The sequence below is a fragment of the Equus przewalskii genome, chromosome 10, assembly GCF_037783145.1.
Source record: "Equus przewalskii isolate Varuska chromosome 10, EquPr2, whole genome shotgun sequence".
In the NCBI taxonomy this organism is placed as follows: Eukaryota; Metazoa; Chordata; class Mammalia; order Perissodactyla; family Equidae; genus Equus; species Equus przewalskii.
The window spans coordinates 20,562,494-20,588,165 of NC_091840.1; the positions used below are offsets into that span (position 1 = coordinate 20,562,494).

The 25,672-nt window shown below is 51.0% G+C and overlaps 2 protein-coding genes across 5 annotated transcripts in view; both read left to right on the forward strand.

The window, feature by feature from the left end:
- Nucleotides 1–365: 365 nt before the first annotated feature.
- On the forward strand, nt 366–13,809 carry CAVIN1 (caveolae associated protein 1). The gene is made up of 2 exons (XM_070561899.1): nt 366–1,239; nt 11,341–13,809. Exons 1-2 carry the CDS (start codon nt 769–771, stop codon nt 12,040–12,042), a joined length of 1,173 nt encoding a protein of 390 aa, XP_070418000.1. The 5' UTR covers nt 366–768; the 3' UTR covers nt 12,043–13,809.
- A 9,759-nt stretch (nt 13,810–23,568) lies between these two features.
- The window catches only part of STAT3 (signal transducer and activator of transcription 3), a 62,072-nt gene continuing 59,968 nt past the window's right edge, over nt 23,569–25,672 (forward strand). For all 4 annotated transcript variants that reach the window (XM_008519204.2, XM_008519206.2, XM_008519205.2 and 1 more), the window contains exon 1: nt 23,569–23,917. The gene's annotated coding sequence lies outside the window, so the exon portion shown is untranslated. The remainder of the gene's footprint in view (nt 23,918–25,672) is intronic.

The window sequence follows — 25,672 nt, forward strand, 5'->3', positions numbered from 1 at the left end:
CTTGGCAGCCCCTCATCACCACTGTGACCCTAACTTAAGTTCTCTCTTCCTGCCCTTCTCCAAACAACCTCTCAAGGTTTTATAACTGTGGTTGTTAACTTGGGGGTACGGGAGGGGGGGGCGTTAGCGGCCCTTTGAAAAGATTGTGGAAGTCATGAATCCTTTCCCTCTCAAAAACTGAGCGGAGGCAAATACTATTTTGCATATAATTTCAGTTATGTTCCACCTCATTCTCTGCTCTAGAACTTAAAAGGCTGAGTTGGCAGGTGAGCAAAAAAAAAAAAAAAAAAAAACCCAACAGGGAAAAGTAGAGCAACATTCTAACATTCTAGGACCTGTTCCCCTTCCACGGCTCACATTCCTCCGCCCCAGTCCCGCTCCCGCCGCCCCCGCTGCCACCCGAGGCCCTAGTCTCCCGCTCCAACTATTCCAATCATCCTAGGAAGGGTGGGGCACTCGGCTCTTGGGTCCCCCTCGGTTGCCCCCCCTTTCCCCATCATCGGTCTCCCCTTCTGCCCCGGTCCCTCCCTTTCTGGGGTGGGGCCAGCCAATGGGCGAGGAGACTCCGGGGTTTGGCCTGGGAGCCGGGGAGCTCACAGATCCCCCGCCCCACAGTTCTGGCCGCTGTCCCGGTGCGCACGGACGTGGCTCGAGTTTCCTCCGCTCTCTGCTCTCTCTCGCTCTCCCCCCTCCCGCTCTTCCTCTTCTCCGAGTCTCCAGCTCCAGCTCCAGCTCCACCCGGCCGGCCCCGCACGGCTCCGGGTAGCCATGGAGGACACCCAGCTCCATATCATCGAGCAGCCGCTTCCCGGGTACCCCGACGCTGGGGACCCGGGGTCCTCCCCCGTGGGGGCGCCAGCGGCGGAGGAGCCGTCGGGGGCCGGCTCTGAGGAGCTGATCAAGTCCGACCAGGTGAATGGCGTGCTGGTGCTGAGCCTTCTGGACAAAATCATCGGCGCCGTCGACCAGATCCAGCTGACCCAAGCCCAGCTGGAGGAGCGGCAGGCAGAGATGGAGGGTGCCGTGCAGAGCATCCAGGGCGAGCTGAGCAAGCTGGGCAAGGCACACGCCACCACCAGCAACACCGTGAGCAAGTTGCTGGAGAAGGTGCGCAAGGTCAGCGTCAACGTGAAGACCGTGCGCGGCAGCCTGGAGCGCCAGGCGGGCCAAATCAAGAAGCTGGAGGTCAATGAGGCCGAGCTGCTGCGGCGCCGCAACTTTAAAGTCATGATCTATCAGGTGAGCTGGCTGGGCGGACCGCGCCCAGAGCTCCGCGCCCGGCCCACTGTCCCCGGCCCGGGGCTTGGGGTGGGGGTACCTGCCCGAGGCGCGCCTCTCCCGCCAGCCTGGCCTAGCTGGGAGGACCCACCCTCCTTCCTGCGAGCGCTGCTGGGGTGGGGTGGGGTGGAGTGGGGCGAACGGCGCATTCTTGCAGCGCGCAGAGGGGTGCGCTCTGCGACCTGCACCTCCTCACCAAGCCCCCTCCCTCCGGCGTCAAACTCTTGGCGGAACCGAGTTAGAGGGCTAGAGTCGGGGACACTGGCCCTTTCAGACATCTCCCAACTTGGCTCTGTCAAAGTCTTACTTGGGGGAAGTTTTGGGGAAAGCCGGGGGTCCCTGGCGGCCGTTGCGGCCTGCTGTAAGCGGACACTGGCGGCGCGGCCGGGGTTTGGGGCCTCCGGCACTGCCCGCCCGATATAGCGGGTGATTCAGGGCTCAGGCACGCACCGGCGGGGGCTGCGCCAGGCGAGGGACGCGACCGCCAGCACACCCCTCCAGACCCCGCGCCCCCGCATCAGCCTCGGCTGCCTACCCTGTCCTCTCACTGCGCTCTGCCCCTGGCCTCCCGTCACTTTCAGGCCCTTGGGGACATCCTAGCCGGTGGCGCGCTTGTACCCTCTGCCTGATGGAAGCAGGCGGGGCGGTCTGGGGGCCGCGAGAGAAGTGCAAGAGGGGCTAGTGGAGGGGAGTGGACAGCCCCCGCCTGGTCCCGCGGGCTGGGCGCAGTGAATCACCCTGCACGCCTGCGGGGGTGGCCCAGGAGCAGGCGCATGCCAGGAGGAGGCTGCTGCGCCCCAGGCTCCACCTAGGCCGCTTGTTGCTTCTTTTGTACCTCTCCCCAGTCCTCGTGCCTGGATAAAAATGTAGTTTTTGTATCATAACCCAAAATGAACCTGAGAATCTCAGTAATTCTGTTCCTCTCCACTCCCTCTCCCAATCCCATTAAGGGTAGGTCTGAGCTAAGGGCTTGGTGATCTTTTGTCCGGCTTTGCCTCCTCTCTGCTTCCAGGAGGTCTGGTTGATCTTCCTACCCCAAGAAGGTGAGATTGTGGGGGCGGAGGAGTTAGTCTATGCTCCATCTTCCCCTTCCACTCCGTACCAAAGGGAATGGAAAGAAAAGGAAGGTAGATTTCCCACACTCCCTAGGTGAGAGGACCCCTAACAGCGAGCTGTGGTTTCACTCACTGCTCTGGGGCCTGGTCAAGCTGGGTTCTGAGTGACCACCTGGGATACAGTGACGTCCCTGGCTTGGTCTCTCCAGGGGAGGCTAAGAAAGACGAAGAATGGGACAAGTGTTTGAGGACAGTAGACACAGGGAGGTGGTGAGCTGGCACTTAGCTGAGGCGGTGGTGGCCCAGAAGCGGCACCCTCCCCCTCTCCCCAATGCCCAGGGACTCCCCCCAAGAGGCATTTGGCCTTTAAGAAGCTTTGCTTCCCCCCATACAGCACTATCTGGCAGAAAATATTTGCCCAGAGTTGTTTCCACTTAATCTAACTGCGTGGAGGAAGCTGGATGGGGGCGGGAGCAAAGGGGGGGGAGGTGAGTGAGATTTTTAAAGAGATCTGGCTAGCCCTGGGGTGCGTGGAGGGAAGGAGAACAAGACAGGGGTCTGGGACAGCCAGCTAGCTCTGCCTGTTCTCCAGAGCCTGTGAGGTAGAGGGTTGCTATCATGGGCTTGGATGGGTGTCCCAGACCACAGAACCTGGGAAAGTTCTCAGCCTCAAGGTAAACCTCCTTGTACCAAAGATGGAGATTCTGAGAGAAGGACGGGTATGGAGGGAGAAAGACTTCCATGCAGAGGCCAGTGGCATCCCGCCGTTACTCCCTCTTGGCAGTTGGCAGGGATCTGTGTCTGTATATTGTGCATTGTGGGAGGGGGGTGTCTAATCACAGGGTGGCTTTGACTGCATCTATACTAAACCAGGGTGCGTGGAGGACAGAGGGTTGAGGTAGAAGGAATGGCTCAAGATGGGGACCCTGAGTCCCCAAACCACAGAGGAAATAACTAAGAACTGAAGTGGTCTTAACGAGGAGAGGAGCTCAGAGGGAAGGAAAAGATTCCAACAATGGGGTGGGGCTCAGGGAAGCAGAACTTCCCTGAGCTGTAGAGCAGATGTTCCAGGTGGGGGCAGAGGGGTGGGGTACTCAGCTGCTGGAGGAAAGCAGAGGCTGCTCCTCCCTGAGGTCTGCAGGCCTGGGAAGAGAATGAAGTAAAAATAGCTCTGTGCCTTGGCAGACCTAATAGGGAAGATTGGGGGCGGCAACATTTATGGTCAAGTCCGGCTGGGGGGGTAGGATGCTTGGGTGTCCAGGCAGAGAGAGATCTGGAGAAAGGCCTCCTGGGATGGTGTGAGTTCTCCAGCATGGGGCGGGGGTGGGGAATGCTATATTCCTCGCTGCAGATGTGGGAGGTGATGATGTGGCAAGGGGGGCAGGGTGGAGGGGAGAATGAAAGGCTGGGAAGGCCCCAGCTGTGGGATCAGGTCATCTGGCCTCCCACATCTTCTTCCTGGGGAATAAGGGAGGGAATCCCTTGTGCAGCCCCACCCCAGATTCAGGGAGCTGCTAGACATAATGATTTCACAGGTTAAGTTTGCATTTGACCCCCTTTCCCCATACACACACACACACACACACACACACACACACACACACGAAATTCAGTACCTCCTACCCCAGGATATCAGAGCCCTCACCTTGAGCTCACTTCTGAATCATTACTGTCCTTCTCTGGCATTCCCTCCCGTCTCCTAAACAAAAACTAGCAATTTGGCATACCACCCTGTCAGGCAGCACCTAACTAAGTAACAGCCAGTCAATGAGAGAAGTGAGTTCTACTAGTAGCTGGGGGTCAGTGGTCAATGATTTGGATGTTATTAGAGTTCTTTTAGAATCCAGAAAGAGGGGCTAAAATGGAAATAAACATTTTCTGGAGCAGTTTTATTAGTTTGTTTTTTAAATTCCTGTGACTTGCTTTATTGTGATATTCACTTTATTTATTTATTATTCCTTTGTGTTTTTTTTGTTTTGTTTTTTTTTTGTGAAGAAGATTGGCCCTGACTAACATCTGTTGCCAATCTTCCTCTTTTTGCTGGAGGAAGATTGTCACTGAGCTAACATCTGTGCCAATCTTCCTCTATTTTGTATGTGGGAACCGACCTCAGCATGGCTTGATGAGTGGTGCTAGGTCCGTGCCCAGGATCCGAAACTGTGAACCCCGGGCAGCCGAAGCAGAGTGTGCGAACTTAGCCACTCGGCCACCAGGCTGGCCCCTCTGGAGCGGTTTTGCTGAGGCAGTTAGTAACCTACACATGGACCCATCATACCTGCTTCAAGTGCTTGAGGACAGGACGGGAAGCACTTAAGGGATTAGGTGGCTCATAGGCATTAAGGGGGAGGACACCAGGGCCGGAAGGAGGGCCTGCTAGCTTCTCCTCCCCAAATCCTAACCCAACCCATAGCTCCTTCCTTGAGGCAAGTCAGGGCTACCTTGTTCCAGAAGAACCCCAAACCTTTGCCTCAACATATTCCCAACTTGGGGCTCTGGTCCCTCTTACCTCCTAAGCCTGGTGGCCTAGTAGAGAGAGTGCTTGCCATGCCCTTCCTCCAAAAAACTGAGTTTGGGTTGTTTTTCTTGGTCACTGGATCCAAAGCAGGTAGGGTATTTTTAGGGGTATTCCTAAGATCAAAGGAAATCATGCTCCTCCCTCTGTTTTTTTTTTTCTCTTTTTTAGTAAATACAATCTGACTATTGTAAAGGTCAAAATCAGAAAGGGAAGAGATGGCACAGAGTGGGCAACTGATAGGGAGAGGAGCCGGAATACAGTTGCTAGGCAACCAACCTCAAAGATGAGTGGTGGTTTGTTCCGTTTTTTTTCAACCATACCATTGTGAATATTTCATCACTTGCTCGTTATAGACTTTTTGAGCTGGAAGGTGTTTTAGAGATAATCATCTTCAGCTCCTTCATTTTGTTTCGGAGGAAGCTGAGACCTAAAGAGGGGAAGTCGTTTGCCTATTGTCACTCAAGTGATTGGAGGTGGCTGGGGCCAGAACCCAGGTGTACCCCTTCTTCTGCTACACTGTCTGCTCCCCGCCTCCTCCTTCCAATCCCAGGCTCTGCGTCAGAAGTCAGGGTAGAGGCTAGCCCTAATGGAGGGTTAGTTCTGGCTCCTCCATTCTCTGAGGGAGCTGGTTGCACAGTCCTGGCACTGGGGCTGCTTTGTGTGTGTGTGTGGGTGGGTGTGCAGTGTTGGCTGAGAGTGCATAAGATTGCTGGCCATTAGCTGCTCAGCCTCAGAGGTGCTGAAGTAGAGGCAGCGTGTGGTCACCTGGTCCAACGACAGTGGGAAGGCAGGTGCAGGGTGTAAGGAGTGGAGCTCCCTGGCCAGCATGGGTGTCCCCTGGCACGGACTCCGCATCTGGCTAGGAGAGGACCACGTTGGCTTCTTTCTCCTTAACCTCCCTGCCACTCCCATCTTCTCCCTACACCCCAAAGGCAGGTTGGCACCTGCTGCTTTGTGTTTCTGTGGCTGCAGGCCTTTACTCAACACTGTTGTCGCCAAAGTCTGGTTGTGCTCCCAACTGTCCCTCTCTCCTGACTTCTCCTGATTGTCCAAAGCAAGAGTGGCAGCTCAGCTCCTCAAGAGGGAGAGTTGGGAGCTGTTGCTGGTGCACCAGGACATAGGCCCACCCATCATAAAAACAGCTTGGTTTTTGATCCTGATTTCTCTGTGCATCTTGATGTCTGATATCCCAAGTGTGGATGGAGGGAGGGGTGGAAAGGGAGGCAGGAGGTGGGGATTTGGCCAAAGGGAAATAGCCAGGATGTCCCTCTTCCATGCCTGTCCCTCTCCTTATCCTGGGAAGCACCCAGTGCCCACCTTCCCTGGGGGGAATGACGAGAACTGGAATTAGCAGCATCTGGCCCAAGACAGTGAAGCTGTTTGCCTTCTCTTTTACTCATCAGAGCCTCTCTGGTTGGAATCCAACAACTGCCCTCTTAGAAAACTCTTCCTCTACCCCCAGCAGCCTCTTTCCCCATCACTCCAAACCCCCGATAGCATCATCCCACAACCACAGCTGGGTGGGGATAGAAGGTAGGAGGCCAAGGATGAGACTTGGAAGATTCTAGAGGGAGGAAAGGAGAGGGTTTCCGTTTAAATTGTTTATTAATTCATGGGCCTGGGTTTGTTCCACTCCTTTCAGCCCCAGGGCCCTCTTGATGAAGCATTTAAAATGTGGTTTCTTTCTATCCTAATGCATTGTGTACTCCCTTCCCGTCCCTACTCACCAGCCCCAAATCTGCGTGCCCATCAAGGCCTCTTTCTCTCAACCCCATCCGCACCCATCCCAAGTCCCATTTAAACCCCTTTTCCTCATCTTAGCCCAAGAAGAAGCTGAATGCACCCTCTGACCTGGCCACACCCAAGATCGTGCCTTTTGACCTTCTGCCTGAGACTGAGCCCTTTGACCTGAAGCCTGAGACAGTGCCTGAGCTCCCACCCTTTGACCAGACGCCTAGGGCACTGCCCTATTACCCAGAACCTGTGCCTCTGCCCACCCCTGTGAAGCCGACAGCCGGTGGGGGCGCTTAAGGTCTTCTGGGTCCCATGAGGCTGTGGGCATGGGGTGTCGCTCCGTCCACCATCAGCTCACTGCTTAGTGGTGGTCAGTACTGAGATGACCAGCCTCTTCCAAGCCACTGCCGCTTGTGAGTGGGTGTGGGTATTGTGAAAACACTCGCATCATGCAGAGTTCAGGGGAATGTGATGTGTGCAGTGGGGTGGGAGGTGAAGGGAAGGGGCCCTCCTCTACTTCTTGGTTTCTCTCTTAATGGTAGACGCTCCCGACACATACTTGAGCTGCACTCAGTGCTGCCCTGCATGAAACTGCGCCATGGCTTCTGACTCTCCTGCCCCTTTTCCCTTCTGCCTCCTCCTCAGGGACAGGCCAGTTTGGCTGAAAGCCTCTTTGGAGAGGGCCCTCATGAGGCCAAGGCCTGGGGTCGGTTCTGTGCCCTCTCCACTCCCTCCCTGTAGCTGGGGAAAACATTTACACTTATTTTTTCCAGTTTTTTAAGAAAATGTTTTGCAAAGAGATCCCCTGTGTTTGCCAGATCCTGCCTTGGGCGGGGCACCCAAAAGCTGCCAACTCAGAGAGGCCAGAAGGAGGGACGTTTTAGCTGGCTCTGGCTTGGATTGTCTGGCCTCCCTATAGCACATTTCTCAACTTTTTTTTTTGCTGATCATCCCCCTAAGGAGTCCTTTTAGACATTTTCCCCCTAATTGTCCCCTCTCCCATGAAATTTTACTACTACAGATTTACTATATATCTGTTTATCTACTGGGACTCTTTGGAGCACCACAAACTATTGCAGTACCTAAGACCTCTCCCTCCCGCGAGAATCGATTTCTGCCCTCTTGGAGGCAATGTCACCCCTGTTGGGGATGGTGCTATAGCAGAAAAGAAGGACCCTTCTGCCTTTGGTGTCTCTCCCCACTTGTCTTGGCGACCTAAAGTAGAGGCCCCGAGTGTTCAAGACTTCCTTCTTCACCTCTCCCTCAGTCTGTACCCTCTTCTACCGTCTCTCTGAGCAGCTCCTGGGTCTCTGAATTTCCTCTCCGGTGTCTTCTCTGGCCATTCCCAGGCAGTGGCTGGGGACAGAGCTGGTTAGCTCTAAGTCAAGAGAGGCTCCTACCCAGAGCCATATGATACTTGTCCCTTCTCCCTGAGAAATGTGAAATGCCTGACCAAGGACCAGGCACATAGTTGGTGCTCAATTAAAATATAATATAAAAATCTTCTTCCTAAGCCAGAGGATCGTAAGTTTATATAGCAGGGTTGGGGAGTGGAGCGGAAGGGGCTGGGAGTTGCCCTGGGGCTCCTCTAAATTCATCCTGGACTAGTGCCTGCCTGGGTTGGGGAGTTGTGTGTGCTTGGTGGGGGGCAGGGGAAGCTGTGCATGCTTTTGTTCAGACCTGGTCATTAAAGGTAACTCTGGAAACCAAGTCTTTTGGGAGTGGTGGTTTTGTTTAATAAAAACATGAAAACAAGTGAGGCCCCTCCTTTGGTTTAGGAACTCTGCCAGGGAAGTAGGGGTGGGACAAGGGTGCCTGGCCCATGTGCCCAGGGTAGGGGGAGGTACTTTGGGATTGTATTGGTGGTGGTTGTAGCAACAGGCCAACTGGGTGGGCCCAAGACAGCACTCCAAGGCTGTGAGTCATAGGGGAAACCTGGCTTGAAAAGGGGGAGGAAATAGAAAATCCATTAATGGAGGGGAAAAGCTAAAGTCACAGTGGTATGCCCTCTCCAGAGCCAGTCTACTGGACATTGTCCAGGGTCTTAAGTCAAATTGTTTTTCCTCTGTCTCCTGACCTTCCACCAAGAGGCCAGCTCCTCTGGTATAAGCCATCACCCTTGGGGAAGCCTACAGTGAATAGGGTTATATTCTCAATGGGGTTATTTTCTGGACTGGTGAAGATGACCCCAAATCCCAGAATAAACCTCCCTTCACTGGGAGTGCTTCCTGATGTATGTGAGACCTTTCACCAGGCACTAGGAAGATGGGATTGGCTACAAGAAGTCTGCAGCTCTTGCCCCAGCCCTGTTCACTTCCGAGCTCAGCAGGCAAAGACCTTTATCTAGGAAGCCAGAGGCCAGGAAAACCAACCAGCTCAGCCTTTAGAGGGTGGAGTGGAACAGGGGGGAGAATCAGGGATGCTGGGGGTGGGGCAGGGAGACAATGTGGATTTGTTTTACAGCAGCTGGGACTGCTTCCTGACTATTCCCCACCCATGACTCTTAATCCCTCCCTAGCTCATCCACATTGTCTCAGCTTAGTGAAAAGAGGGCTACTCCTCTACCCTCTGGTGGAGGGTGGGTGGCTTTTTAGTTTGGGAGGCTTTGAAGGAGAGATCAGAGCTGAAATTTTTTTGATACTGGGCCTGCAGATTAATTCTGGGTGGAGATGGATGAAGAGGTAGTGGAGTGTTTAGACCCTAGCAAATCCTAAAATGGAGTGTAAGAGAAAGGACTCCAGTAGGAGGCGGAGAAAAGTGATTACAAAAGGATACCCGAAGGATACAACTGGAAGTCAAAGGGAATGCTAAGAGGGGCTGGGACCTCTTACACTCCTAACAAGAAAAACATCCCTTCAATGCCTCTGTGAATGATAAGAGGCAGAAAGATGGACAGAATACCATAGGATGCCCATGATAGTATAAGCCAGCTATGGCAGGTGGAGACTACAAGTCCCAGCATGCCCTGTGCCCAGGTCACCTTGCCTGCTGGGAGGTGTAGTTGAGTAATGAGAGCTCGAGGTGGCTTGGTGCCCAGTAGAGCTGGTGCCCAGTTCAGGAGAAGAGGTGGAACCAGCATTCCCTCTTTGTCCCTGCTAATGCTATTGACAGGGAGGGAAGGAAGTTGGGAGGGGGTGTTCCTAGTTTTCAATGTAAACCAGGAAACTCTGCAGGGATGTGGATGGGAGGGAAGAGGAAAGAGATTGGGGGCTGGGGAAGGAATTTCTGCAGCAGGTGGTGCAGAGATACCAAGGGGCCAATATATATAGTACGCGTGTGTGTTTATGAGAGAGGTTGGCTCATGTTGCCTTATATTTCTTTTTTATTTTTATTTATTTATTTTTAAAGATCTTATTTTTCCTTTTTCTCCCAAAGCCCCCGGGGAGATAGTTGTGTATTTTTAGTTGTGGGTCCTGCTAGTTGTGGTACGTGGGAGGCCGCTCAGCGTGGCCTGATGAGCAGTGCCATGTCCGCACCCAGGATTCGAACCGGTGAAACCCTGGGCCTCTGCAGTGGAACGCGCGAACTTAACCACTTGGCCATGGGGCCGGCCCTGCCTTATATTTCTCAGATGGGATTTTCTTACAGTTCTGGGTAACAATCTTCAGAAAACCCTTCAGAAAAACTATTGTCTCTCATTCATTGGTCTGAAATCCCTGAAGAGAGTCTGGGCCAAAGAGAAGATCCTGTTTATGTTCTGGGTTATGCCCCTTTTCCCTTTCTGTGCTCAGCCTCCCCTACCTTCTGGTGGGGGCTGATCCTGAGTTTTTGAAATGTTGGCCCACAGTCAGGATCTTGGAAAACCTTCCCAGAATGCAAAACAGTGCTGGTGCTAGGTCCTCCCACGGGAAGAGGGAAGAACTGGCTCTGAGCTCCAGGATCATGGGGAATCTGGGACCACCATCCTACTCCTGGTCCCTTGAACTCCCTAGAGAAAAAAGCAAGAATGGAAAGTATTCCCTCCCTTCTGTTCCAAGGCAAGGAAGTCAGAACCAGAAGAAACGTTCACGTTGGGAAGAAAACATGCCCTTGGCTGCCAGCAAGCTTCTTCCTCTTTTCTCCCTCAATTTCTGCATGGGGAGAGAGGAGGGATGACCACTGGTGGAGCCAAACAGTACGAGGAGGTCAAGTAGTGGGGGCGTGGGACACAGCTCTCCTTCCCTAAGACTGGTTCTGAAACGGTCTGAAGTCTGGGAAACGAACTCCCTCTACCTTGCCTTCAAGCTACCCTACTTGGGGGTCGCCTGATATTGGCTGTGAGCTAATTCCCCAACCCCCAACCCCTCAACTTAAACAAACTCCTAAGCGCTTTTTGGCCTGGTTCGGGCAGTGTGCGACTTAGTGCACCAGAGGGCGCTCTGCTCATTTCCAAAGTTACCTTGTGTTCCCTGGGACGCAAAGGGTAAGAACTGCTTTAATATAAGATGGGTGGATGCAGGGTCCAAGGACAGGGTTGGAGGGCAGCAGAGATATTTAACCGAAGTGCAATTACACCACGCCCAATCTCCGACCCGATGCTCGGTTCCCTCCTTGCGTTGTCTATATAGTTACCATTCATTCAACACATATTTTTTGGGCGCCCACGAGGTGTCCACCTCTGTGCCAGATGCTAGGGATACAACGGCGAACAAATCAAGGCCAATTTCACGGGTACCACGCACTCTCCAGGATCACCACCGCCCTGCTGGGTTCTCCCAGCGTCCCTGCTCAGCCCTCCGGTTCTGTCCCCCTTATCTCTTCGCTCTGCTTTCCTTTTAGGATGAAGTGAAACTGCCGTCCAAAGTGAGTATCAGCAAGTCGCTGAAAGAGTCTGAGGCACTGCCCGAGAAGGAGGGCGACGAGCTGGGCGAGGGCGAGCGGCCCGAGGAGGACGCGGGGGCGCTCGAGCTGTCATCGGACGAGGCGGTGGAGGTGGAGGAGGTCATCGAGGAGTCGCGCGCCGAGCGCATCAAGCGCAGCGGCCTGCGGCGAGTGGACGACTTCAAGAAGGCCTTCTCCAAGGAGAAGATGGAGAAGACCAAGGTGCGCACCCGCGAGAACCTGGAGAAGACCCGCCTCAAGACCAAGGAGAACCTGGAGAAGACGCGGCACACGCTGGAGAAGCGCATGAACAAGCTGGGCACGCGCCTGGTCCCCGCCGAGCGGCGCGAGAAGCTCAAGAGCTCGCGAGACAAGCTGCGCAAGTCCTTCACGCCCGACCACGTGGTCTACGCGCGCTCCAAGACGGCAGTCTACAAGGTGCCACCCTTCACCTTCCACGTCAAGAAGATCCGCGAGGGCGAGGTGGAGGTGCTCAAGGCCACCGAGATGGTGGAGGTGGCCCCCGACGACGAGGAGGGCGGCGCGGAGCGCGGCGAGGCCGCCGACCTGCTGCGCGGGAGCAGCCCCGACGTGCACACGCTGCTGGAGATCACCGAGGAGTCGGACGCCGTGCTGGTGGACAAGAGCGACAGCGACTGAGCGGGACGCAGGGCCCGCCCCGCCTCTCCCTGCCCCCGCCCCAGATTCCTTTGCCTCTCCAGACTTTCTCTTTTGCCTTCTCTCTCGGCCCCAGAAGGGCTGAGATGTTTCTAAACTGAGAACACACACCGTCGCCCCCCACCCCCAGCACCCCTCCAAGTCTTACAGCTGTTAAGACGGGATGGGGAGGCAGCTTCCACAATGGACAGACCCAATTTGGGCACAGTCTGGGTGGAAATGGAGAGGGGAGTGATCTGTGTCCTGGTTGTCCAAGTTGGGGATCCTAGAAGAAATTGCTGTCATTTCCATGGTTGGGCCCCCCTTGGGGCAGGCTGCCTTCCCCCCAGTCTCCCCGTTACACTCACCCAGCTGCTGTCATTCCTACTCACTGAGCTCTTTTTTCTCATCCTGATCCCCGGAAGCTTCAAGGCCAAAATTACCCTTGCCCACATGGGAGGCCGCATACTGGAAGCACTCGGAAGCGGTTTTTGGGAGAACCTGAGGCAATGGCGGAGAGAGGGCAGAGTGAGCCGTGACCCTGGATGAGAGTCTAGCACAGGCTGTATTTGCTAAGGTCTCAACAAGGACGGCTGGAGCCAAGCAGAGCCCTGGGGAAAGGGGAGGGGGCGGAGCACGATGATGAATACATACGTGTGGGAGGAAGGGTACACTTAAATGTTCATGTACCTGCACACAGGAGCTCATGGCCATGGCTTTGGGAAGGAGAACGGGAAATAGTAGAAGGTGGAAATGGGTGAAGAGAGGAGAATTCTCCTCATTAGCAGCAAGAGAAACAGAGGACAAGAATCCTGTCTTACTGGGGTTCTCAGAGGACAGCAGGACCATTTTCAGGATAAGGAGGGAGGACAGTGTGAGAAAGCGATGATCCAAAGAGAAGAGAGAGGTAAAGCTCCCCTCCTTCAACTGAGATCTGGACGGTGGCTGCCCCTAGGGACACCCCATTTCTTAAAGCCCAGATACTTAGGGGCCCAGAAGGGGGCAGCACCAGGCTGTGGAGAGCTGAGAATTAGGAGGGAGACTGATGGAAAGAGAGCAAGGTGTTAATGGCCAGGCCACCAAGCTGAGAGCTGGAGGGGAGGGGAGGAGAGTATAGTATGCCTGTGTAGAGAGCAACGTAGCCTTGGCTCGCTCTTGGCAGTTTTTTTCTCAAGCTCTTTCCCTAGAGCTAGTGTCAGGAAGCAGAAGAACTTGCCGAGACCTCCTGCCCTTGTGGGTTCCTCTCCTGAATCTTTGGGGGCTGCGTACAGTCTGAAGGCCTGATCTGTAGTCCACTGACCAGGTTCTCCTAAGGACACTTCAGTCCCTCTGTTCCTCGCTAGTAAAGGTGGCTTGTCAGAAGCAAGGCCAACTCCCCCACCCCCACCCCATCCGCAGCCGAAAGAGGAAGGCTGCGGCCTTCTTTTTTCTCCCCCCACCTCCTCTGCCTCATCTTCCCTGCTCTGCTTTTTAGAATTGCAGCTAATTATTTTAAGGGGTGGAGGGAGGGAGCCTGGGGACACAAACCTTTTTTTACAATACAAAGCTTTGCACTCCCCCCTCCCCTTTTCTTGGTTCCCTTCTCTCTTCTGAATGGTTGGAGACACATCAGCTGAGGGAGGATGGGGATTGTGGGACGAGGTCCCTTGGTGCTGATGGGCTGAAGGGGCCTGAGTTGTGGGCAGATACAGTTTCCTGTGGGCTCTGGGGAGCCTCTCACGTTGCTGTGTCCTGGTGAGCAGCCCGACCAATAAACCTGCTTTTCTAAAAGGATCTGTGTTGGATTGTATACTCCGAAGGCAGTTGTGTAGGATGAGTTAGAGAGGACAGAAGGGAGCCAGGAGGAGAAAGAGAGAGAGGACTGTTGGTTTAAACTTGCTTCACTTGCCTGGGTGGGGAATAGGGGTGGGGGATTATTATCCCCATTTTAAAGATGAAGAAATACAGAGTGACTTGTATAAGGTCACACAGCTGGTAGCTGATGGTGACAGCTGGGATTCTAAGCCAGGCAGCCTGGCTCCACAGTCTGTTTAACTGTTAGTCTGTAACCCTGTACTGTCTAGAACCTCTTCCCTGCTGTCAGGGCATTAGCCCTTCAGACATGCCCAGTTACTCTTCTCAGCCTGAGCTTCCCCAGATACACAGTTTGGAATCATGGGCCTAGAGGAGGCAATCAGTCTAGGGGAGGGGAAAAGTCAGAAGCCCCAACTCAGAGGGTTTCATAGAGAAAGGATTCCAGTGCACGTTATATATGCGAGTTGTAGCCACACAGCATATTTAATTCTCCCCACGACCCTGGGATGGGCACCTGTTTCATTGTGCAGCCTCTCTTCCCCATGAGCAACCTGCCCCAACTGCCACAAGTTATGGGTTTCCTACAGCAACGGACTCAAACCATCATGTGGGTTCTGCCTGCATCAGAATCACCTGGGGGGTCAGCCCTGGTGGCCTAGTAGTTAAGGTCAGCGCACTCCACTTTGGTGGCCCGGCTTCCATTCCTGGGTGCAGACCTACACCACTCGTCTATCAGTGGCCATGCTGTGGCGGCGGCTCACGTGGAAGAAGATTGGCAACAGATGTTAGCTCAGGGTGACTCTTCCTCAGCAAAAAGAAAAAAAAAGGAATCACCTGGGAAAGGGGTGTCCCTAATGAAAATAATGTCATTTCTGAGGCTCTATCCCAGCGTCCTGCCATTACCTCAAACAAGCTTGAGTCCTTCCTCATGAGTCATGCATTTCTCTTGACTTCCTTGCCCCTGCCCCCAGCAGCAAGCACAGCAGATTCTAGAGTTCTAAATCCTCCAGAAAGCGTCAGCTTCCCACCCAAAGGAATGAAAACTGAAGCTGAAAATTCAGAGCCTGGGAGTCAGGAAACTTGCCTCCCACCAGGGTAGACATACCAAAGATCTTTCTTCCTCTGGGATCCAGATGTACAGCTGTGAGAAGCAGGGAACAACATCAGGACCCCAGCTGCAGAGAAATAAGCCCGAGGGAAACCAGGAAAGGCCCTGGGATTCCAGGCCATCATTTACTTCCCTTACTCACAGCAATAAGGCTCCTGGCCCCTCCCCCTTTCCTCGCACAAGTGCCCCCCACACTGGTCCACCACACTTTCAATACCAGGCAAATTACTTTGCTGTATCTTTCCTACTCAGTTCTATTCTGGTACCACCTTAAGAGTGGTCCTAATTCTCTGAATAGGCACTTTTCTGCTGGCCTTTGCACCATGGCATTGCTCCTTTACCTTGCAGTGTGGGCTGCAGCTCCAGAAGCTCTCCCAGAATCAGAAATTACTCCTTTTCCTCTTCTCTCGAAGCTGAGGGGAGAAGGAGGGCTGGTCTCAGGATGGATGAAATAGTCAACTGCTTACCAATAGGATTTGATGGGCATTCCACGGTCCCACAGTCACAAAGCATCTTTTCCACCAACCAGTCATGAACTTGCCCACCCATTGTTAGCATTATTTCCGTGGGTTAGAATCAGACAATAAACTAGGGGTATTGTCTCTCAAAGGATCCCATCAAATGTTACCTGGGATCGAAGGAAGTTCTTCTATGGCCTCAGATTGAATTTTCAGGTCTCTAAATGGTACCCCCAAAGTCCTGATCCCTAAGAGGTAACTTTCCATTGGGGTCAGGAGGAGACAGCTGCAGCTAGTCTTTTTTTTTTTTTTTAAAGATTTTATTATTTCCTTTTTCTCCCCAAAGCCCCCTGGTACATAGTTGTATATTCTTCGTTGTGGGTTCTTCTAGTTGTGGTATGTGGGACGCTGCCTCAGCGTGGTCTGATGAGCAGTGCCATGTCCGCGCCCAGGATTCGAACCAACGAAACACTGGGCCGCCTGCAGCGGAGCGTGCGAACTTAACCACTTGGCCACGGGGCCAGCCCCTGCAGCTAGTCTTATACTGGTCCAGACCCTCATCTGCTCTCACCTGGAGCATTTGAACTGACTTTATAATCTGTTTCCAAGCCATTCCCCACATTATTGGCAGATAGTTACAGATATTAAAGAAAATATACTTTACAGTTTAACTGCCTTTCTTTGACCAAAGAGTTAACCTTGGCATGGCTCACAAGCTCCCTTAAGAGTCTGGTCCTTGCCCCAGTTCTTACAACATGCTTTGTAGGGAGTCTGCTGGCCAGAAATGGAGCACACACTTTCAGCCCTGTGGGCCTTCGCTCAGGGTATTTCCTCTGTCTGAAATGGCTTCTTCCTTTCCACTGCCCCTCTTAAACCAACCTCTTCCCCAGTTCTACCCCAGTCACACTCATCATTCCCTTCTAAGGGCTCCCATAGAACTTGATGTCAATAAACATTTGTCGACTGAAAGAATGAATAAATTACAAGATTCTTTCCATTGCAAGTGTTATAAACTCATCTCAAACTGGCTTTTGCAGAAAAAACAAAACCAACCAAAGCTGAAAAGAAACACAGCGGGAATTAATGCAATTGAAAAAGTTCCCAATAATAGGTCCAGGGGTGCCTGGAAGCAAATTCTGATGTAACATCATTAGGAATTTATCTCTTATTCTATTTTCTCTTTTCCAGTCTGTTTGTTTCATTGTTAATCAGGTTTTCCCCATGTGTTGGCAAAGATGACCATCCATAGCTGCAGGCTTATGACGGAAGAACCCCAGTTAAGAGGGTTTCTTTCCAAATTCTTCCAGTCAGAATCTCAGATATGATGCCTACTGGCCCTGAGTGGTCAACATACTCAAATCACTGTGCCTCTGACCAAATCTAGGTCGTGTACCACTTCTAGAACCCAGCTGAAGAATGGAATTGAGAGTGAAGGAAGGCTGATTTCCCAAAGGAAAATTGGGTTGCTGTTCTCAATAGAAAGGGGAGAGGATGATGGGCAGACACAACAACAGATGTTCTTTCCAAATGATCTGTTTGTGATACTGTGCTAGGAGCCAAGAGACTAAAAAGACAACATATCCTGCTCTTGATTTTAAAGAGTTTGCAATTAGTGGGAGAGGCAGATGCTCAAAATAGCTCAAAGAGATGACTGTAAGAGAGGGGAAGCAAAACGCAATGGCAAGGCACTGGTGAGGGATTAATCCTTGGGGAATATGGGAAATTTCATGGAGCAAGGGGGCTTTTAAGTTGTGATTCTAAACCAGGGTAGGATTTCAAATAGATGTCACTGCAGGGCAGAGAGAGTATTTTACTTGATTTTTGTGTCACCAGAGCATAACAGTGTCTCAAATATGATTGTGTTGGTTAACGTTCTTTGGTTGAAAGTATAAGAAAAGGACATTGGCCAAAAGGAAAAAAAGAAACTTATATTGGAAGGCTGCCAAGATATCCCATGGACTCCAAGGAATTGCTGAGCAGCCAGGCTAGGAAGAGTAGGAATCAGGGGATCTCCAGAGACTTCTGAGAGGGAGTTAATGGACGGCCCTTTCTAAAGTGCTGACATTAGTGGTACTCAGCTGTAAGGGCTCCCAGGCTCTGTGCCTCTCAGTTTCAGTTTCCAAATTCCTGGCAGAGAGAATCTGATTAAGCCAGTTAACATCAGTGTTCACCCTGGATTTAATAATCTGTGGCCAGGAGACCGGGATCATGTAATACAGACATGGCTGAAGGGATCTATTTTGGTGTATGATTGGAAAAGGGAGGAGCAATTCCCAGGAAAGGAGGACTTGAGCCAGGTGAGACCCAAGAGCTATCTATTAAAATAGTAGGTCCTCGATGCACATGAATTAATCGGAAGCAGTGGTGTGGGACAGGGAAAGTTCTCCAGGCAAAGGGAACAGTGTGCGAAAAAACAAAGCAGCAGGAACGCTGAAGGCATGGCTGAGGAACAGTTAATGGAATTATGGAATGTTAGAACTAAAAGGAGTCTTGCTTTATAGATGAGGAAACAAAAGGAGTCATTTTACAGAGGAAGTTGCTGCGGACTCGGGAGAGAAAACAATTTATCTGCACCTAATAAGACTCAGCATAAAAGAGTTATCAGAAGAGAGGTGGCCCTTGAAGCACCAGGAATAGGTGAATCTGCCAAGGGAGGGAGTTAGGGAGAGAAGAGGATGGAGTTTAGAATTAAAGGCAGGAGTGCTCACCTTTCGGGGATGATGGGGGTTGGGGAGAGCAGCAAAGCAGACTGTGGGATGGTCAGAGAGGGAGAAGGACATCTTGCTGGGGGCAGGGCACTTTGAATAACATTATCTCAGGTAATTCTGAAGCACTGGATGTCCTTCTGCTCGGAAAAGCCCCTGCCCACTCCCTCCAGGGCTTTGTCTCTGATGGGTGACCAGGACCCTCCACCCTTGTCCACCGCTGCTTTGTCAAGAATGGATATCTGGTCCCACCTGGGCCAATGAAATCCTCTTTGCCAGCAGTTTAGAGATTTGAGCTGACAACCACAGAGCCTGAACATTTTCAGTAGCAGCCCCAAGTCAAGTCATGACAAGGGAAGGGCAGAGCCTTAGTGGGACGGTCTACAAACTCCCTCCAGGGAGGTTCCTGGAACTGCCCTTCCCAAGGTGTGGTTGTTCAACTCTTTATTGGAATTTGGGAGAGACCTCAGTTTCCTTCCAATAAGTCTTCCCCACCCCGCCCTTGTTGTCTTTTTGCATAAGATAATAATAGCTAACATATAGGAAGGAAGGAGTATCTTCAGAGACAGAAGAGAGGGAATAAGTAGAGAAGGTCAGAAGGGAGAGAATTGACGAAGGTCAGAGAGGGCAAGGATGGGACCAAGAGCACTTCCCTCCATCCAATAAGTATTTACTTATTTATTTATTTTACAGATTGGCTCTGAGCTAACATCTGTTGCCGATCTTTTCTTTTCTTCTTCCTCCCCCCAGTACATAATTGTGTATTCTAGCTGTAGGTCCTTCTGGTTGTGCTATGTGGGATGCTGCCTTAGCATGGCTTGATGAGCAGTGCTAGGTCCATGCCCAGGATCCAAACTGGTGAAACACCTGGCTGCCAAAGTGGAGAGTGTAAAATTAACCACTTGGCTATGGGGCCGGTCCCTGAATAAGTATTTATTAAGTACCTGCCATGTGCCCACACTGGGGAGACAAGGCAGCAGCTAACAGGCAGTTTCTGTTTTCCTGGAAGTGACAGTATAATAAGACAGACAGATAAGAAACTGTCAACAGATAAATAAAATGAGAATCGTGACAAGAGTTCCACAGGAAACAGCATATAGAGATAGAAATTAACAGGCTGGGAGCAACTTTAGGTGGGGTAGTTAGACAAGGCCTTTCGGAGCAGGTGAGACCAAAAGGGTGAGAAGGAACTAGCCATGCCAAAGCTGGAGAAGGAAGATGAATGGTATATGCAAAGGCCCTTAGGTGGGAAATAGTGGAATTTAGTGGGCAGGAGGGAGGTTCATGGGATAGGCAGGGCCTTGAAAGGGATAAGAAAAAGGAGAATTCCTTTATCCCAAGCCCCATGGGAAGTCACTGAAGGAACAGAATGTCATGGTATGAATGATGTTTTAAGCAGCATAGGAAAAGAGCTTAGCCTTGAAAATATTGAATAGGGAGGACTGTTCTTCAGACAGGAGGAAAGAGAGATGCATGATGAAGCCTGAGAAGTGAGTTTTTGCAGAAAGAAAGTAGAGGTCCAAGGAGTTCATGTTGCACAGACCTGCTCTTCTCTGCGATTTTAGTGAGGGGCAGCTGGGCAGCCCTGTGTGAGCCTTTCTGTTGCTCTGCCCTCATGGGGGTCCTATCACCCACACAAGCTGCTCTTTGCCTTTTCTGGTCACTGCAGGGACTTGCTACCCATTTACCACCACCAAGGTTCTTCTCCAAATCTTCTCTTCCTTGTCATGCCTTCTTCTTGATTTAGAGTTTTACTGCTAATTCCTCCAGGGTAGAGGGAGTAAATAAAAAGTTTCTAGAACTTTACAAAATCTGATGAGACTTAGTTCCTGATCTAACCCATTGTTCCTGAGTCTCTCTGAGGTGATAAATGGAAAGCTATTCCAGTTATACATTGCTGTGTAACAAACCACCTCAAAACTTAGTGGCTTAAAACAATGACGACATTTATTTTGCTCATGAATTGGTAATCTGGGTAAGGCTCAAGAAAAATAGCTGTCTTCGCTCCATTTGGCTTCCATTAGGGTGGCTTGAAAGCTGGGGGCTGGAATCATCTGGAGGCTGGCTCACTCACAGTTGATGCTTGCTGTCAGCTGGACCTTAGCTGGACTATTGGCCAGAACACCTTCAGATGACCTCTACATATAGCTTGGACTTCCTCACAACATGGCGGCTGAGTTCCAAGGGTGAGTGTCGCAAGAGAAAGAGTCAGTAGGAAGCCATATGGCCTTTTATGACCTGACTTCAGAAGTCATATAGCGTCATTTCCATTGTATTCTATTTATTAGAAGTGAGCCACTCAGGGAGTGGAATTAGACTACCTCTAGCTGGTCAAAGAATTTGTGGACATGTTTATAAACCACCATAAACTCACGGGGCTTCCGGTCTCTGCCTTTATTCACTTGATGGGTGGAGAGCGGGGACCTCACTTTTTCCCCTCCTTTAGACCTTTCCTTGGAGATCCAAGAAGAAGGTTAGGTCTAGAGATATAGCCAAGGAAGAGCAGCTATTCAGGCTCTCGAACTAGACACACTTGAATTTGAATCCTTGTTCTGCTATTTATTTATCAGCTCTGTGTTCTTGGCTAAGTCATTTAACCTTGGGCAAGTCTCTTCTCCATCTGTAAAATCACAGTATCCTCCTCATGGGGTTATTGTAAGGACTAAATGAATTAATAGACAAGTTACATAATACATGCTTAGAACAGTGGCTAGTACATAGTAAGTACTCAACGAGTGATACTTATTGCTGATATGATTACTCAACACGTTTATTAATATTTAATTAACTGGATCATTGGTGAGTTCTGGGCTAGATGCTGGGATTATGAAAATGACCTCGAAGGGATTCAAGCTTCCAGGAACCTAAAGCTTAGGGGGAGATGTTTTCAAGCCTGTGGGCAGAGAGCTCAGGCTTTGGAGTCAGCCAGAGCAGATTCTCATTACGAGTTTGCCCATAGTTTCTAGCTGTTGGACCTTGGACCAGTCTTTTACTTTCTCAGCCATAATTTCCTCAGTTGAAAATGAGAATTATAATAGTGCCTACCTCATTGAGTTCTGGTGAGGATCAAAAGAGATAATCCATGTAAAAAGCTTAGCACTGTTCCTGGAACATGGTAATTACTTAACAAATGTTAATTATTAATTTCATTTAATCAGGAAGTAGCCTAATAAATGGATATATTACAAGGTGGAGAATGCTATACTAGATGCAGAAGCAACCTGCTAAATGAGTCCAGTAGAAGAGATTAACTTTGCCAGGAAGAATCTTGGAAAGCCCAGAGGAGATGATGTTGGAACTGGGCTTTGAAGAATGAGTAAGAGTTTTTGGGTAGGGAATGAGAAAAGAGAAGATATTCTGGGTGGAGGGAAGAAGATCTGCAAAGGCATGAAGTTACAGAAGGTGTTGACATGTTTGGAGGAAGGTGATAAATTCAGTGTGGGAATATAAAGTGTGCGGGATGGAGGGGACAAGGCTGGAAAAGGGAGTTCTGGTCAAAACACTAGCTCAAGAAACTGCTGTCTTTAAGCCACACTCGGTAGAGTGTAGAGAAAGGCCAGTGGCTGGACTGGAGAGAGGTTTTGTAGGTGGAACAGATGGGTTCAGGGGTAGACTGTATGTGTGAATGTGGGTGAGGGCAGTGAGGGAAACAAAGGCCAGCTGCTGAGGAGTCAGGGGAGGAGGACAGGGTTTAAGTGGATGGAACAAAGTTATGGGATTCAAAGTCTAAAAACCTGGCTCTGAACTCACCTGAGATACTGCTGAGTATCTCCATGATCTTGAGATTGTCATACTATTTTGGCCTCAGTTTCCTATTGGTAAATAATACGGCCTTTCCTATCTGCTACACATAATTGTTGTGAGAAAGAGAGGTAGTGAGTGTGTAAGTGCTTTGTAAGCAGTAAATAACCAAACAAGTATTAGGCCCTATGCTATTTGGGACGCAGTCAACTACATGGAATAGCATAGCTAAAGCAGAGTTTAGGTGAAGTGGAAGGTGGGGGATATCTGTCCTGGAGTGAAGATAAAGATAAACAGCGATCAATACACCCAAACACACACAGACACACTACAGATAAATATGGCTTTTCTACACTGGGCTGGGTCTACAGGAGGGCAATTAGAAACTCCTAATCCCACCAACAGCAACCCTACTAGTTGTCCTATAGACGCTCTCACCTTTCACTTGCATATGAAGTGGTCCAAAGGTCCAATTCTGGAGTCTTTGGCGGGGCTTCAGGTATCTGGGGAACCATCAGAATTTGTGATTAAAAGCTCATGCTGTATATTTCTGAGGCTAGAATCCACAGGCTCCAGCAGACTCTCAGAAGGATCTGTGACCTCCCCGAAGATTGAGTCATTGATTTTCTCATCAGAAGTTAATAAGAATAGCTATCCTATGGGAGAAAGACTGGTGGGGGAAGGAGGGAGATTTTCATTTTTAATTTTCGACTGTTCTGAACTGTTTGACTTTTCTAACAACCAACATGTGTTAGTTTCATTGAAAAGACTGCCATCAGGGGTTATCTGGGTGGTGAGATAGCAGGCTCATTCTAGATTTCATCTTTATACCTCTTTGTATTAAACAAACACAACAAATAGTAATAGCTATTATTATTTTTTAAACTCTGATAGTATCAGCATACACACACAAATCACTCCATTATGCAAAGTACATCCTCTATTATGTAAGGTAAAATGTCTACATTTCCGATACTGGCTTCAATGCAGTAAAACTTGCATTTGAAGTAGATGAGACGAAAGAGAAAAACCCAGGCAATTTCAAGTATTTCAACTCAGACGCATAAAAATAATGTGTATACGTGTCAATCTTCATATGTACTGTTTTTGGCATTCTCCTGAACTGGCCAAGGTGCCAGCCGTTGGCGTTTGATGCTTGAAGCGACGGAACGGAGGACAGGGTTAAATCCACTACCCTCTCCCCACGCACTCTAGTAATTACTCTATTTCCACGTCATGTTTCCGGGTGTGTGTGTCCCGACTCACGCAGAAACTGAAGTTCAAAGCAGGCGGGAGTCACCCATGTTCTTTTTGCTGTCCCCAGAAACCCAGTTCACGCGTTGGGCCCCATGAGTATCTGGCGATACCTGGGGACTGTCTAACTGGCTGATTCCCACGTGGTAAGTGGCTCCCAACCTCGCCCCCACGTGGTGCCAAGGGCCGGGAGAAGGGAGAGCAGGCAGAGGAGCGCCGCACCAGGGGCATTTAAAGTGCCTTGACGTCACGCACTGCCAGGAACTCAGCTGAGTTTTCAGCAGGACATTCCGGTCATCTTCCCTCCCTCCCCCCGGGCTTCTGTGCCCAAGGCTTCTGCTCTTCCCTGTTGTTGCGGAGGGAGGAGCACTGAAGCCTTGGAACAGCCGGCACGGGGGCGTTCCCAGCCTTGCCTTGGCTCCGCCCTTTCTCCCAGAGGCTCTCCTCATTGGTCGGTGGGTGGGGCTTTGGGTGTCCGCCGCACGCACTAGGGCCTCTGGGTGGCCGAGAAAACTGGCCGTCTCATGAATTATGCAGGACCGGCGTGTCGTGGCCAGGCGGGGGCTGGGCGGGGATTGGCTGGAGGGGCTGTAATTCAGCGGTTTCCGGAGCTGCGGCGGCGTAGACGGGGAGGGGGAGCCTGGGGTTCCGACGTTGCCGCGGAGGGAGCGAGCCCGAACCGGATCCTTGCCGAGCGCCCCAGCACGGCCGTCTCTCTCCACGTCTGCTAGGAGAGGCCCCCGGCCTTAGGGAGCCCCGCGGCCCGAACCCCGGCGCAAGCGCAGCCCCGGCCTGTCGGGCCTCAGCCCGAGAAACAGGTGAAGGGGGTGAAGGGTGGGGCCGCCCCCCGACGGCCCCCAGGCCTGGGGATCCCGGGGGGCGCCGCAGGGGCCGGGAGCCTTTGGGGTGTTTGGGGGAGTTGTGGATGGAAACTTCAGGGGAGCGGAGGTTACGAGGGGACACGGAGGGTCGCTCTGAAGGGACAACTCCCCAGGATGACAGGAGCGGGCCTCTGGAAGGAAGTTTCGTTCTTCGGAGAAAGGGGGGACGCCGAGGAAGAGAGAGAATGGACTCGAGGGGCATCTAGGGTGAGGGTGGCAGGAGTGAGGGACAGCCCCCGACTTCCTGCTCCCTGGGGCTCTGGGGACGTTCCGGCCCCAGGAGCTACTGTCACGCCGCGGAGATCACCGCGGGGGGGCGGGGGGGAGTTGGAAAGAGCCTCCTCCCGTCCCCCGGCGGCTCCCGGCTGAGCCACTTCCTCCGCCTTGCCCAGTTCCCGCTCCTCGGGAGCCAGCTGTGCCCCTCTGGAGGTGGGAATAGGTGTCTTCCCCGACAGCCTCGCGGGCTGGCTGGTTGTGCGTAGGATTATTGCATAAGAATCGAGTTTCCTGTAGGGAAATTGACAGTCTCGAACTCTTTCTAAATTCCCTCCCGTCTTTTTCTAGGTTAAACCGTGCTGCCCTCCTCCCCCTTCTAAAAAAACAAAACCCCAATCAAGCCAGCTCTAGAGAGAAATAAACCTCTCTCCTCCTTGACATTGTTCTTTTATAAACACCTGGTACATTCGGCCAGAAGATAAATAATTGAGCCCTTGCGTTTACTGGATTGTGGTGTTGCTTAATTGCATGGGACAGAATGAACCAATCGAGAGTGGGAGTTTTCTGTCTCAGAGCCAAGATCTTGGGCAAATGCAGAGGAAAGGGAAACAAAGACAGGCTGGCCTTGGCAAAGCCATTCGTGCAAACTTTACCTGTGTTTGGGGGGTGTGGTTGGGCTTAAGTTAACAAAATTCCCACTGTCATCCAAGTTGCTTTTTCCTTGTTTAGTACACATCCCTCTGTGTTGTATCAAATGGGGGTATAGTGTTGACACACTTTTTCTTATTAAAAATGTATGTAACGTGCACCTGCTGGTTTTTATTGTGTGTGCATCCAAAGGGGGTATTTATTCTGTGTATGGGTTGTAACTTTTGGCCGGCTGTGTTGATAAAGCATTGATTTGAAGAAATCAGAACAGTAAATCATCTCAGTCTTTTATATGTGGATTTAGACTGTTATGACCTGATTCACCCAATTTTCTATTTTATTTTATCTTAAACGTGTGTATTCCCTGAGTCAAAGGGAAGTAAAATTTTCTTATTACACGTGCCAGACTGGAGTACTAGCAGAATTTTTGCACAGATATTTGTATAGTGGGATGGAGGAAAGAAGTCTGCAATATAAAAAAACCTTGTTGTAGATGTTGGAGGGCTGATCTGAGTCTCTATATTTGTTAGCACATCTACCACAAAGAACCACGAGCAAATTCATGAGTATTTTTATATCTAGTTCTTTTGGGAAGAATAACCATTTAGAAATATCCAGTTATGACTTGACCCACAAAAGGTAGAATTAATGTAACGTTAACCCCATTTTGTCGATAAGGGAATTGAAGACAAAGGAACAAGACCCTTGCCCAAGGTAGCGGAAACCCATAGTGGTGGAAATCATACCTTCTATATATTTTGTGTTCTTTAACTGTCTGTGCTTAAGTATTAGGTGTTGATTTAGGGTGAGTGAGGCCCTGCTGGGAAA